The sequence below is a fragment of the Vombatus ursinus genome, unplaced genomic scaffold, assembly GCF_900497805.2.
Source record: "Vombatus ursinus unplaced genomic scaffold, bare-nosed wombat genome assembly UNPS02014768.1, whole genome shotgun sequence".
Lineage (NCBI taxonomy): Eukaryota > Metazoa > Chordata > Mammalia > Diprotodontia > Vombatidae > Vombatus > Vombatus ursinus.
This window is the reverse complement of record NW_020954546.1, coordinates 29,882,143-29,896,839: the sequence shown is the minus strand read 5'-3', so window position 1 is coordinate 29,896,839 and position 14,697 is coordinate 29,882,143. Positions and strand designations below refer to the sequence as shown.

General features: G+C 42.8%; 1 protein-coding gene across 1 annotated transcript in view; it reads left to right on the top strand.

Annotated features, from left to right (window-relative positions):
- LOC114043283 (acid-sensing ion channel 2-like) overlaps positions 1–14,697 on the top strand; it is a 354,478-nt gene that overhangs the window by 331,936 nt on the left and 7,845 nt on the right. Inside the window, exons 7-10 of the mRNA XM_027862355.1 lie at positions 905–1,058; positions 3,046–3,137; positions 11,470–11,549; positions 12,998–13,066. Coding sequence (XP_027718156.1) covers positions 905–1,058; positions 3,046–3,137; positions 11,470–11,549; positions 12,998–13,066 — 395 coding nt within the window. The remainder of the gene's footprint in view (positions 1–904; positions 1,059–3,045; positions 3,138–11,469; positions 11,550–12,997; positions 13,067–14,697) is intronic.

Below are 14,697 nucleotides of genomic sequence, written 5' to 3'. Positions count from 1 at the left end.
CCTGCTGTGTGGCTGGGGTTGGGGAATGAAGGGAGAGGAAACAATTGGCAAAGATCTGGAAACTTTTCTGAATTAAGAGTCTGATAGAATCCACACTGCCCAAAGGACAAGGTGGTATGATGCTGAGAAAAAAGTGTTGGATTTGGAATGAAAGGGCCCAAGATCAAATCCTGCCTCTTCATGCCCTTGGGCAAGTCACTAAACCCTCTCTAGGCCTTATTTTCCATATCTATAAAATGAAGGGGTTGGATTACATGGCCTGTGAATTCCCACCAGCTCTTATTATGATCCTCTAAAAAAACTGTACTGAGGAGATTAGAAAGAAAAGGAAAGAAAGAAAAAGCCAAAGATGAGAGTAATGGTTAATGCATCTATCAGTTGGCTCATGGACACCATATGCCACAAAACATAGCCTCCAGGTGGGTAAATCTAACTTGAACTGTCTCTCTTCCACTCCTCCCACAAAGAGCTAAAGGGATGGGAGGAAACAAAACCCACAGAACTTATTGGCTCTGAGATTCCTGGGGTGATTCACTCTGCAGTGGTGCTCAACATCAGTCCTGCCATTTTGAAATCGGTTGTTTCCCTGTAGAGCAGGTAGGCCCATTCTGGAAACGGGAAAATAGAGTCTGTGGAGGGCTCCCCTAGGAGCCAAGGACAGAGAGAGAATTAAAGATATTAAATTAAATTAAAGAGAATTAAAGATAAGTTGAAAATGGCATCTCATGAGTGAGCATGTACACATGATAAAAGCATCCCTCAGGGACAAGGGGTCCTCACAAACAAGTGTTCTGGTAAGGCCACTGCCCACTCTACAAGATGGTGAGCTCCCCTTGTCTGGAAGTATTAAAACTAAGTAGGTGACCACCATTTGAACTGAGTGCTCCCTTTCTCTCCTCACCAGGTCTACTTGCTGAAAAGGACAGTAATTACTGTCTCTGCAGGACGCCCTGTAACCTGACCCGCTATAATAAGGAGCTCTCCATGGTGAAGATTCCTAGCAAGACTTCAGCCAAGTATCTTGAGAAGAAATTTAACAAGTCAGAAAAGTATATCTCGTGAGTAAAACGGATGAAGAAAATGTATGGGATAGGGAGGAGATAGGGAAAGGATAGCTGGAGACAGATAGGAAATGGGTAAGGAACATGAGGGGGTATACAGATAAGGAAACTGATTGGAGAAGACACTAAAAACAAATCTTCCTTCGTGGTGAGAAAAGTTAGACCGAGAAATATGGCACCCTTAGTCTCAAAAAAGATGAGACAGATCATTCACATTGACATATTCCTTTAAGGTTTATAATCTGACATAAGCTGTATGACCCTAGACAAGTCACTTAACCTTCTACTCAGTCCCAGATCAACTGAAATCTCCATTGGTATAAAGTGTTCCCACATTAGAAGTTCCCCCATACTAAAGAAACCACAACCCCTTCTTGTCTTCCCAAGGCTTATGAAGTATTCTCTATGAAGTATATAGTATAAACATTATTATTCCCATTCTGCAGATGAAGAAGCTAAAGTCACCCAGCTAGTGACTGACAAAGGTCTCCTGGCTCCAGCTGTGATGCTCCCCAAAGGCTGTTAAGGCATCATGTCACCAACCAGCCTCCAGGGGGCTCTGAAATGGGGATCCACTCCCCCCCCCACCTGTAATCCTTTTTGATCTCCCATGACTACCCCTCACTGGGAGATGTGGGCTTTGAATCTCCCTGCAAGCAGACTCTACTGAGAGAAGAGACAGCAGGATTTGCCAAGCCCTGCTGCTTTGTAGATATTCTCCAGGAGCACAATTACTTTGACTGCTGAGATGTGTGTTGGTGCCTTGTCTGCTTCCTGCTGCAAAACAGGATGGATTAATTTCCATCAGAAGCTCCCTCTCAACCTCTTTCCCAGCCCTCCCCCCACCCCAGCCAAGGCTGCTCGTGCTCCCTAAATACAGCCCCTGATATGAGGAACCTCCCAGGAAAAGCCCAGGCACTGCCTGCCTGATGCTTAGAGGGAAGAAGGGAATAAAGTTCCAAATTCCAGTATCCGAATGCAGCTAGGTGGTACAATGGTTAGAACTCTAGACCTTGAGTCAGGATGACCTGAGTTCAAATCCTGCCTAAGATATTTATAGCTGTATCTCCCTAGGCAAGTCAGGTAACTTCTCTGTAGCTCAGTTTCCTCATCTATAAAATAATAATAATGACATTTACCTCCCAGGGTTGTTATGAAGATAAAATGAGCTAATATTTATAAAGCTCTATGCAAACCTTAAAGCACTGTATAAATGCTACTTGTTACTATCATTATTATTCCATTTCATTCCGAGCAGAGAGGGAGGATAAGAAGAGGGGTATAAGGCTTGTGGGCAGCCAGGTGGCTCAATAGATAAGAGTGCTAAAGTCAGGAAGACTCATCTTTGTGAGTTCAAATCCAGCCTCAGACACTAACTAGCTGTGTGACCCTGAACAAGTCACTTAACCCCATTTGTCTCAGTTTCCTGATCTGTAAAATGAGTCAGAGAAGAAATGGCAAAGCACTCCATTATCTCTGCCAAGAAAACTCCAAATGGGATCATGAAGAGTCAGCCATGACTGAAACGACTGAAAAGAGCAAAGTAGGGCTTGTAGCAGACACCTGGTCTATGTCCAGCCTAAGCTTGGCTGAGCTCCTGTGACTAGAGCAGACTAGGCCAGAGCATTGGTGTCCCCTGCATGTTATCATGCACAAAAAGCTTTCATCTTTTGCTGTCCCACTTAAAGAATCTTGACTTCTTACAGAATAAATTCCCACATGCCACAGAAAGCAGAGAGTGGGATTTTCTGGTATTGAAGATATGTGCACTTATAACAAATAACCTTCCAACGTGGCTTTCTCCGTGCACCCACCCTGGAAGGTGACCACCTTGCCCCTAATCTCGGCTTTGATCCCAAGGACACAATTCCATGGAGGATCTGCAACCTGGAGACCAGATCGGGCAGGAATAGGGGATGGAGAGATAAAGGAGAAAAGGGAGTTGGGAAGCCTGCTTATAAGCTTCTAACTATTCCTCCAACAGAGAGAACATTCTCGTTCTGGATATATTTTTTGAAGCACTCAATTATGAGACAATTGAGCAGAAGAAAGCATATGAAGTCGCAGCCTTACTTGGTAAGCCAGAGATGCTATTCATGTCTTTCTAAAAATCTCACCAGAGATGTAGGTGGGTGGGTGGTGACGGTGTGGGCAGGCAGGGATCGATCTCTTCGGTGCCTTGCCAGGTGGTACCACTGAAAGTGCTAGGCCCAGAGTCAGAAGATCTAGGTTCCAAACCTAGATCTAACATTTCCCAGCTGTGTGACCCTGGATAAGTCACTTAACCTTTGTGAACTTCAGTTTCATAGTCTATAAAATGGGAGTAATTGACATTGGCATACCTCACTTATGAGGGGAAAAAAACTTTAAAAGCCATAGACAGCTCTATGAATGAGTTGTTTTTATTATTTTGGGGAGCTCATACTATGTTTTCCTAGTCCCAAAAGTGGAGAACCCTTCAACAAGCATTTATTAAATGTCTGCTATATGCCAGGCTCTGTATTAAGCACTTAATCCTCTTAAGAAGGGCTATAGGGGCAGCTAGGTGACACAGTGGATAGAGCACCAGCCTCAGAGTCAGGAGGACCTGAGTTCAAATCCAGCCTCAGATGCTTATTAGTTGTGTGACCCTGGGTAAGTCACTTAACCTTGATTGACTCCAGCAAAAAAAAAAAAAAAAAAAGGCTAGTAATGTGGTGGGAATAGCATGTCCTGGGATTGAGTAGACCTCAGCTATCTCATCCCACCTCTGCCCAAATCCCATCATTACATGACCTTGGGTGAGTAAATCTCTTTTCCTTTAGTGGCCTATTCCTTCTTCTATAATAATAAAAGCTAGAATTTATGTAGTGATTTAGGTTTACAAAGCATTATTGCATTATTTCATTATTATTATTATTATTATTGTTATTGTTATTATTATTATATGAGGAAACTGAGGCTGAGAGGTTATGACTTGCCCAGGATCACACAGCTAGTAGATGCCTGAGGTAGGATTTGAACTCAGCTCTTCCTGATTCTATGATCCTTCATTCCCAAACTAATGTTCTGGAAGTTGGGTGGAAAGAATAGTAATCCCCAGAGAAGGATCCTTAGGAGGCAGGAGCTAGGGAGAAGGCAGGAGCAGTCAGGCAAGAGCAGACTGGTTATACCCCCACCTATGAAGACCTCTACAGCCAGAAAGCCCTAGAGTTAGCTCTGTGAGGCTAGCGTTCCCCAGCAAAAGGCAAAATAAAGGCCCTCATTCCCCCATCCTGCTCTGACCTCTCACTGGAAGCTATATGGTTTGACAGTAGCACCTACAGAATAAATAAGTTCCTAGGGTTTCCATGGGTCTAGAAGAAAGGTCCATTTGACACTGGTTTCCCCTGGAGACTTAAACCACAGGTTTGAGAGGCCTGTCACAGGCCCCTGGAAAATATGTGATACCAAAGACTGTGCCCTTCTTTAATATCAAAACATCCAGAATTTAAAACATGATAAATTAGAGAATTCTGTGATTTCAGGAGAATTTCAATAGAAATTCAATAGCTTGTCTTTACAAAAGGGTTCCATTTAAATATAAAAAGGAGTATCCTAATAGAGGTATCTCAAAGTGAAATAAGGTACCTTGACAAATAGTAAGCTCCCCATCACTGAAAGTAATCAAACTTAGTAGACAAATACTATTGGGAATGAGGGAGATGTATGACACAGCAGTGATGTCAAACTCAAATAGAAAAGTGGTCACCAAACCATACATAAGAATCCCTGGGGGTCACATTTAGACCTAAAAGACCACTCTCTAGCATTATCTATGTTCAATTGCATTTTTATGTATGTTGTTAAATATTTGACAATTACATTTTAACCCAAAGGCCATATGTTTGACACCTTAAGAATTTATGTGCCAGGCACTGTGCTGAGAGCTAAGGATATAAAGGCAAAAGATAATCCCTGCTCTCAAAAAGTTCACAATGTAATGTGGGGGACTTAGGGATGGTTTTTACAGAGTCAAAGAATGTCAGAGCTGGAATGGACCCTCTCTTCCCCCAAGCAGCTTTCTAGATTAATCTGGACCTGAAAAAGAATCCCTTCTGCAACATGTTGGACAAGTGACCAAGTAACCATTGCTAATATGCCTCCATTGAAGGGGGGCCCATTATGTCTGGAGGCAGTCCATTCCACTTTTTGAATAGCTGAAATTACACTATGTTAGCTCTGGAAAAGGCTTTGGAACATAGAATGTTAGAACACAGCATGTTAGAACACAGAATGTTAGAAAGTAGAATGTTAGCCCTGAAATGGAACATAGAATGTTAACCCTAGAAGAGGCTTTAGAACATGGAATGTTAGGACACAGAATGTTAGAACATAGAATGTTAGCACTAGAAGAAATCTTAGAACATAGAATGTTAGCCCTGGAATAGCACATAAAATGTTAGCACTAGAGGATGCCTTAGAACATAGAATGTTAGGACACAGAATCTTAGCACTAGAACAGGCCTTAAAATGTAGAATGTCAAAACACAGAATGTTAGAATTTAGAATGTTGGCCTTAGAACATAGAATATTAGCACACAGAATGTTAGCACTAGAAGAGGCCTTAGAAACATAGAATGTTAGCTCTAGAAGAGGTCTAAGAACACAGAATGTTAGAATATAGAATGTTAGCCCTGGAATAGAACATAGAATGTTAGCACTAGAAGAGGTCTTAGAACACAGAATGTTAGCAGTAGGAGAGGTCTTAGAACATAGAATGTTAGCCCTAGAATAGAACATAGAATGTTAGCCCTAGAAGAGGTATTAGAACACAGAATGTTAGAACATAAAATGTTGGCCTTAGAACATAGAACACAGAATGTTAGCTCTAAAAGAGGCCTTGGAACATATAATGTTAGCACTAAAAGAGTTCTTAGAATATAGAATGTTAAAACAGAGAATGTTGGAACATAGAATGTTAGCCCTGGAAAAGAACATAGAACATTAGCCCTGGAAGAGGCCTTGGAACAAACAATGTTAGAACATAGTATGTTAGCATTAGAAGTGGTCTTAGAACATAGAATTTGAGAACACAGAATGTTAGAACACAGAATGTAGCCCAAGAAGTAGCCCTAGAACATAGAATATTAGCACGAGAAGAGGCCTATAGGTTCCCAAAGTGGGTGATACTGTCCCTTAGGAGGTAGTGATCTGGGGAGGGGGGCAGTAGTAGCCTTGGGTGCAATTGGGGGGTGTTGAATAAAAATAAGGGGCCAGTGGAAGCATAAGGAAAGAAGAGAAGAGAATTTTGAAAAACCATTTGTACATGTTTCATATGTTGCATAACAGAGTTAAAGTCATAGCGATTACGTTATTTTCCAAATAAACACACAAAATGCAAGTTATTACAGATCAGTGATCAAGTCCACTGACAAGCCTTAACAAGCAAGTGTTGGCAGGCAAGTGTGTTGCTCATTGTCAGAAAGTCCAGCGTGCGTTGGCAGGCATATGTGCATGTAATGACTTGTTTACAATAAGATACTATATGGTTACAAGACACAATATTGCATCATCAAAATTTCAATGCAGAAGGAACAAAACCACAAATTTACAATGAATTATTAACTTTAAGACACGTCATTTTTTAAATGTTTTATTTTTTTTAATGATGCAAATTTCAAAAAGAAAAAGCCATTAAAGGGTTAAAGAAAGTAGATTTCTGAGGAGAGGGGACTGAGTAATTTTTTTAAAAGGTAGTGGTAGGCCAAATAAGTTTGAGAACCTCTGCCTTAGAACCTGGAATGTTAGAACACACAACGTTGGAAAGTAGAATGTTTGCCCTGGAAGAGGCCTTAGTACATAAAATGTTAGAGCAGAGAATGTTAGCTCTAAGAAGGACCTTGGAGATCATCTAATCTAACCTCTCACTTTCACAGAGGAAGAAGCTGAGTCCCAGAGAGGGGCATTGTACTTGTCTAAGGCCACAGTTAGTTGGACTAGAACTGAGGTCCAGTGATTTCCAGACCAGCTCTTTCCACCATAACTATTATTCTCTATATGGCTTGTAGTTTATAGCAGGAAAAGAAGCCACGTAAAAACAATTGTTGATTCTAGATGGAAATTCCCTAATGTGATTGAGACCCTAAAAATTCAGTGGATGAAAGCATTTTACATGCTTTACTCATACAAAATTGCCTCGTTCATCTTTGTATTTTCCTGAACGCGGTGCATCTAGTAGGCACTTAAAATGTATGTTGAATGAATGAACTGAGCTTCTGAGATTGAATTACCCCAAACTCTGAATCAGTGGACCTCGGATTAATGAGGTTTTACTGTATCAGCATCTCCCAACGTGAATTCCAGTCAATTCAACTTAACAAGTATTTATTGAGAGCCTGTTTGCTATGTGTGAGGGTGAAGGCTCTTTCAGTCTTCAGAACAGAGCATCATGGCCTATCAGCGTTGGGAGGGGACTCCAAGATCACCTAATTCGATACTTCTTTTCGAGAGGGAGAGAAATGGAAGCGTAAGGAGAGTGGGAGGAGGGAGACAGAAGACCTACCCAAAGTCACATGGCTGGTTGACTGCAGGGGCAGCACCCCAGTCCTGTGTGTTTGCATCTACCACTTTATCTTGGCCTAAGCCTGAGCACTGAAATTCAGGGGAAACAGCAGACGGTGAAATCTCTCCTCCACTGCAGCAGGGGCAGGAGAAGATGAACATTTCCCATCTTCTATTCTGGATGGCACAAGGGATTGAGCACCAGACTTGAAATCAGGAAGAATTGAATTCAAATCCTGCCTCAGACACTTACTAGCAATATATCTCTGGGAAAATCACTTAACATCTCTCAGTCTCAGTTTCTTCATCTATAAAATGGGAACGATAATAAGGCCTACTTCACAAGGTTGTTATAAAACAAGATATCATGTAAAATGCTTTGTAAACTTCAAGATACTATAGAAATGATAGTATTATTTGTTGTTGTTTCATCACTTTTCAGTCATATCTGACTCTTAGTGACTCCATTTGGGTTTTTTTTTGGCAAAGATACTTGAGTGGTTTGCCATTTCCTTCTCCAACTTATTTTATACATGAGGAAACTGAGACAAATAGGGTTAAGTGACTTGCCCAGAGTCACACAGCTAATAAGTTTCTGAGGCTGGATTTGAACTCAGGAAGGGGGGTCTTCCAGATTCCAGGGCCAGCATTCTATCCACTGAACCACCTAGCTGTCTCTAGTATCACTATTACCCCTAAAATCTGCTCTTCAGAAAAAAAAAAACTAAGAAACTCATCCAAAGGAGGATAAAATGACTGAGAAGCCAAATGTGTTCTCTGTGGTAGAGAAAACAGAATTTAACAGATGAGAACACTGAGGCAGGCAGAAGCTAGGTAACTTGGTCAGGGTCACACAGCTGCTAAGTGTGTGAGGCAAGATTTGAACTCAGGTCTTCCTGACTCTAGGTTTAGTGCTCTATCCATTGTCCCATCTGGTTGTTTTAAGAGGTAGTGAGTTCCCCATCCCTTGAGGTCTTCAAGCACAGACCGGATTGCCACTTGTCTCAGGGATATTGGAGAGAGGATTCCTGTTCAGGCACAGGTGGAACTCAGAGGCCTTTGAGATCCCTTCCCACTCTATGAGTCTGAGATTCCCAGCCAGGGTGGGAGCTAGTGTGGTATGGTGTAAAGGGTGCTAGATTTAAAACCAGGTAACCTGGGTTCAAAACCTGGCACTTAGTACCTTTGTGACCTTGAACAAGTCATTAAACTACTCTGAGCCTCAGTTTCTTTAACTGTAAAATGAAGGGCTTGGATTAGATGTCCTCTAAGGTACCTTCTGGCTGTAGCCCTAAGATCCCATGGTCACAACAGTCAGCTTAACGAGTATTTATCGAGAGCCTGCTATGGGTAAGGCTTCAGTCCATTGATCTTATTGACCTTCTCAGAATGGACACCATCTGTGTTTGGCCTAAACCAATAGAATGAGGCTCTAAGGCTGGAAACTGGAATTGGGGCACACGCTGAGTCAGGGGAAGTGTTGGGGGAACAGCAAGGCCTTCATGGCACCCTCCACCCCACCCCACCCCCCGCTTATGCCTAAAGCCGGCTCTGCCCAGGACTCAACCTGAGACTCCAGACGCCTGGCGCTGAGTTCCAAGGTGAATGGCTTCTCCGTCCCTCACTCTGCTTCCCCAAGGTTGAGGCCTGGAACACAACCCAGGCACAGATTTCCCAACAGTACGTAGGGTTCATAGCCAAGCCACGCAGGTTGCTATGGCACTGACATGGAGGAGCTCTGGGTGACACGACCTCCTCGCCCTGGGAGACCAGCATCTTCACCTGTCGTCATGAGATGTCATCCCCAGCAAGAGATGGAAAGGCTTGCCAAGCCTCTCACTGGGTCTGACCTTTATTTCCTGCACTGAATTCATGATGTGTTCTCATGCCACCTCCATTAAGAAAGACAGAAAGGAAAGGGAAGCTTAAAATCTGATCTGCCAATGGTGTTTGTACTAGCTCTGATGGGGAGAGGAGCTCATTCCCAGCATCGTCCTCCTCCTCCCCAAAAGTGAACAGTACTGCCTGTCTGCCCATCCTTCAGCAGGGAAGGGGCTGCCTGAACACCCCGGAGCCTGCCACCCAAAAGGCTTCTCCCTCCCCTTCACCCCCATACACACATACACACACATATATATATACCACACATATATATACATACACATACTACACACCCATAAACAACATATACACACAGTGCACATACACAGAACATATACCATACACATATACACACTTAAACCACATACAGACAGTACACACACACAGAACACACACATATATACACACATAGCCACACACATGCATACACACATAAACAGCATGTAGTACATGCATATACACATAAACCACATGCACACACTTACACACGTACACATACCATATAGACACACACACACACACGCTTTTACTCCAGCCTACCACCCCCTCTAGAGAAACAACCTCAGGCAGGAAAGGGATCAACTTTTGGAGATGCTATTTGCGCTGCTGCCCAGACTGACACCTGGGAATTTTCTTCCATAGGTCTCTTACGGCCAACCTCTATAGCCCCCTCTGCGTCTCTACCTTGCCACTAAACTCCATTCCAGTCTCCACCCCCTGAGTCTCCTGGGCATCCCCACTTTCTTCCTCTTACCTCATTCAAGATGGTGATAGCATTTTTCAAAACTGACTTTACTAGAAATTTAAGATAAACAAGGTAAAAGAAAGACAATTTATTGTTGTGCAGTTGTGTCTGACTCTTTTTTTTTGGCAGAGACACTAGAGTGGTTTGCCATTTCCTTCTCTAGCTCATTTGACAGGTGAGGAAACTGAGGCAAACAGAGTTAACTAACTTGACCAGGGTCAAACAGCTAGTAAGTATCTGAGGCCAAATTTAAATTCAGATCTTCCTGACACCAGGCCTGGTGCTCTATCCACTGAGCCACCTAGCTATCCCTTATAGAGGCTAGAAATAAAAGCCATAGAATGGGGAAACATCATAGACTCTAGTGCTGAAAAGGACCTCTGAGACCATAGAGTCCAATTCCTTCATTTTACAGATCAGGAAACTGAGGCAGGGAGGTTAAGTGATTTGCAGATTTATCTTCTGCAACCAAGAACATCTGGAAGTCCTTACCATCTATAGGGATCACATGCATGCAGAAACACATCCCAATATTCACAAAGAGAATTTCACCTTGGGGGAAGAGTCATTGTGACTATTGGACACCAGCCTCTGGAAGACCATCTCAGCCACCCATGGCGGTTTTATGTTCTTCTTGTTGTTTGTCCTTCATTCTTGAAGAGGACCAATGACATCAGGAGGGTGATGTCTTGACTTACAAGTGAATTGGATTTAAGTGAGGCAGGGCTATGCAGTCATCAGCCTCACTTTCTCCTCTGGAGCCATCTGGATCCTGTGGCAAGACATAGATCAGGACAACTGAAGATGGCCCCAGATACAGTGGGAGATTTTGGCCTTCTAAAGTTAAAGTCTTTTATGGGTCTTAGTTTGTCTGAGGCAACACCCATTCAGTAATCAAAGGCTAGGTAAGAATTGAGGCAAAAGGTCTGCCGTATGTTCTGAGTCAATTCCAAAGGCAGGAGCATCCAGCCTTCATTCAGTGAGAGAACAACAGAGGCAATGTAGATCCTATAACCATAACTGCATGCAAGTCATGTGTGCGAATTCTGACTGTCATCCTGGCCTGGGAGATAGCCCAAGCCTTCTTTTTCATTCCTTATTATGGTTTCTCCATCTGCAGAGAGAACTTTGGGGATTCTTGCCAAGGTCTTATAAGACAGGGTACATGACCACATTATCTCGGAGGAGTGTGGGGTAGACACACCACAGAAGCTACCTCCCTGGGGAAAATAAAAATGGACTTTTCTCTTCTCTCTACAGGGGACATCGGTGGTCAGATGGGATTGTTTATCGGTGCTAGTATCCTTACAATCCTAGAGCTCTTTGATTACATTTACGAGGTAAGATCACAGTTGTTTCTAAATTCCTACGACATGTGATGTTCTCTAGGCTCTGACCCTGAGGCCCTCTCCCTACACTCCAGTCCTCAAATTTACAGAACCAAGCTCTAAGATGTACTGTGCCACAAACCACAGGAAAGTGAGTGTGGTTCTGTGGACAAAGCTCTGGCTCAAGTGTCAGAGGCCCTGACACTACATGGGTAAGCTTGGATAAGACGCTTCAGCTTCTTCATCTGTAAAGTGTGTGAGCTGAACTAGGCGGCGTCTGGGGTCCCTTCTACTTCTTGATCTTGGACATTATGACAAACTATCCCCATGGATCCCTACCTCTGTCGATCATGTCCACCCCCAAAGACTGACTGCAGACAAGTGACCAAACCTTAAGCCCATCAGCAATAAGAGTTACTGAAATCTCTCTGTAAATAGAGCTCTGTCCTAGGCACAATGGCGAGAGAAGAAAGAATATGGTCTCTTACATTAAATAGTTATCAAGGGTGTGATCAAGTGGCTATTGAGTGACCCACGTTAGAGGTCAAGGCTATGCCAAAGACAGAATGAAACATCCTTTCATCCCTTCCTCCCTACCACTCCTTTCCTCTTTGTCCTTTTCTCCTCCCCTCCTTTCCCCTGGCTTTCCTTTTTCTATACTCCCCCTTTTCTTCCTTCTCCTCATTTCCCTTCTTTCTTCTTCTTTCTTCTCTTATTTTCTCTTCCCCTTTCCCTCCTTTTTTCTATCCTCTCTTCCTTCCTATACTCCCATTTCCTTCCTTTCTCCCACAACACCCTCCGACTTACACCTGCCTAGCTTTGTTGCTGGTTTCAACCTCCATCTAGAAATGAAAGCCCTGGTTTCTGGCATCTATAGATATGAATATAGATATAGATATAGACATATACATTTATTTATTATATGATCTATATGTGTATGTATATGTATGTTATATGTGTATGTGTCTATATATATACATACCTATACATGTGTGTATATCTCCAAGCCTGCCTATTCTGAACAATATCCACCTTAGCGAAATTCCATATATAGATTGATATGCATGAATATCTGTGCATTATGTGTACAAATCTATGTACTGATGTGTATATTTGTGTTTATGCATGAATCTCTCTAAGCCCCAGGCAAATGGTTTATCAATTCTGAACAATACACAGTAGAGAAAAATTCCATTCTAACCTCAAGCAGCCTTCAGAGGTTTTCTGCCAGAAGATCAGGTGTGTTAAGCCCATTCGCTCCCACCTTGTATATATGCACTTATTTATACACATATATATGTGTATACTATTTATATATATAACACATAATATATGCATATATCATATTTTTTTTTAAATTTAGTGTGCCTAGGTGTAAAGCTGCTGTTCCTGCTGTATATGGTGTGGTGACTCTGTGAGGTCCTGATACTTGAGCCCATCCAACTCTGTTTCTTTTTCAGCTGATAAAAGAGAAGTTGTTAGATCTACTTGGGAAAGAGGAAGAGGAAGGGAGTCACGATGAAAATGTGGTAAGAGGGGATTATGGGTTTAAGGTTTGACTCGGGGTTTTTTGTTTTCACAAAAGTCAAACCAGCCAGAGCTATTGGGACTAGCCCTTCAAATTTCCTTCAGAGCTGCTCAGAGATCCCAACAATGTAAAGGCTTCGCATCCTCGCATATTCCGTGCCTTCAGTGAACATTTTTCTAGCCACGATAGGCTGACATCTCTGGGCACACTGCAGGATTTTGTGCCATGACAGCAGGCCTGTCCAGAGATAGCCCTAGCCTGGTTGCTTCAAGGCCTCAGGAGGCTTCACCAGACATTCCCTACTTCATTCAGAAGTGGAAGGCCTGTCTGTCCCCATTGGGAACCTCTGTATTTCATTCTCAAAGCAGGACAAACCAGAAAGGTAGTGTGTGGATTAGGTGAGTGAGCATCCTTGTGGGTCGAGCAGCACTGGCATGTAAACCTCAGCGACATTGATTGCGGCTAAATTAACAGATCCAAGAGAGCAGTTCCCAAGCTGCCTCCCATTACAAGCTAATGCTAATCAGGTGTTAGCAGGAGCAAGCAAAAGAGCTCATGCACCCAGAAGAATGATGTGTGTTACAGAAAAAACAAATAGAAATCAAAGTAACCCTAAATTTGACTTCCCCCACCACCAAATCCTTGAGATTCAAGGAAATCTGAGGCGTAGGCCACAAATGAGCTAAGAGATCAATGGAGTTCGGCCACCAGGCTAGGAGAGGCACTGGAAGGGGACCCAAAGAAGTCACAGTGGGAGACAAAAAACCCTGGAGATTCTGAGTAAGCTGACTCTCCCCTTATAGCACAAACTATAAGGGGGTGCTTCTTAGACCCCCTTTTACTTATCTAGAAGTAAAAAAGCAGTATGGGGACCTTGTAGGCAGCTAAGTGGCATAATAGCCAGTTAGCTATTATGACAGCCAAACTTGGGATCAGGAAGACCTGGGTTCAAACTCTGCCCAGACACTGTACAACTCTGAGCAAGTCACTTAAGCTCTCTGAGACTCAATTTCTTCAGCTGTAAAATAAGAGATTAGGGCTCAGTGGCCTCTAGGGTCCCTTCTAGCTTTAAATAAATGATCCTATGACCCCTGCCACCATCTTCCTAGTAAACAGGTGCCCTAGATGTGTCCAAATTCCACTCCAGGCCACAAATTGGGAAATCATTGATCAGTGGGCCCCAAGGGCCCCAAGGGTGGAGTACCAAGGGTACATATTGAAAATGAACCATCCACTGTTTAATATATGAGTACCTCAATCCTAGATAGTGCTATGCACTACTGAGAGTCATTGCTATTCATATACTTCAAACAACTAAGAATTTATTCTTCTGGAGCTTTGATTTGATCAATCCAAAAGCAGTTATTAGGCATTAGTGTATAACAGGTACTGTCCTGGGTGCTTGGGATAGCAAATATGAAGAATAAAACAATCCTTACTCTCAAGGAGCTTCCATTCTAATATGCTAATAGGGTACGGTTTTTTACAAAACCACAGCAGGCAATCTAGGGCATGACTTCTATCCCCTGGTGACTATGTCCTTCCTTGTCCCTCTTCCTTTTGACTTTCAAACATGCTCTGATCTCTCTTGATAAAAGAGAGAGAGAGAGAGAGAGAGAGAGAGAGAGAGAG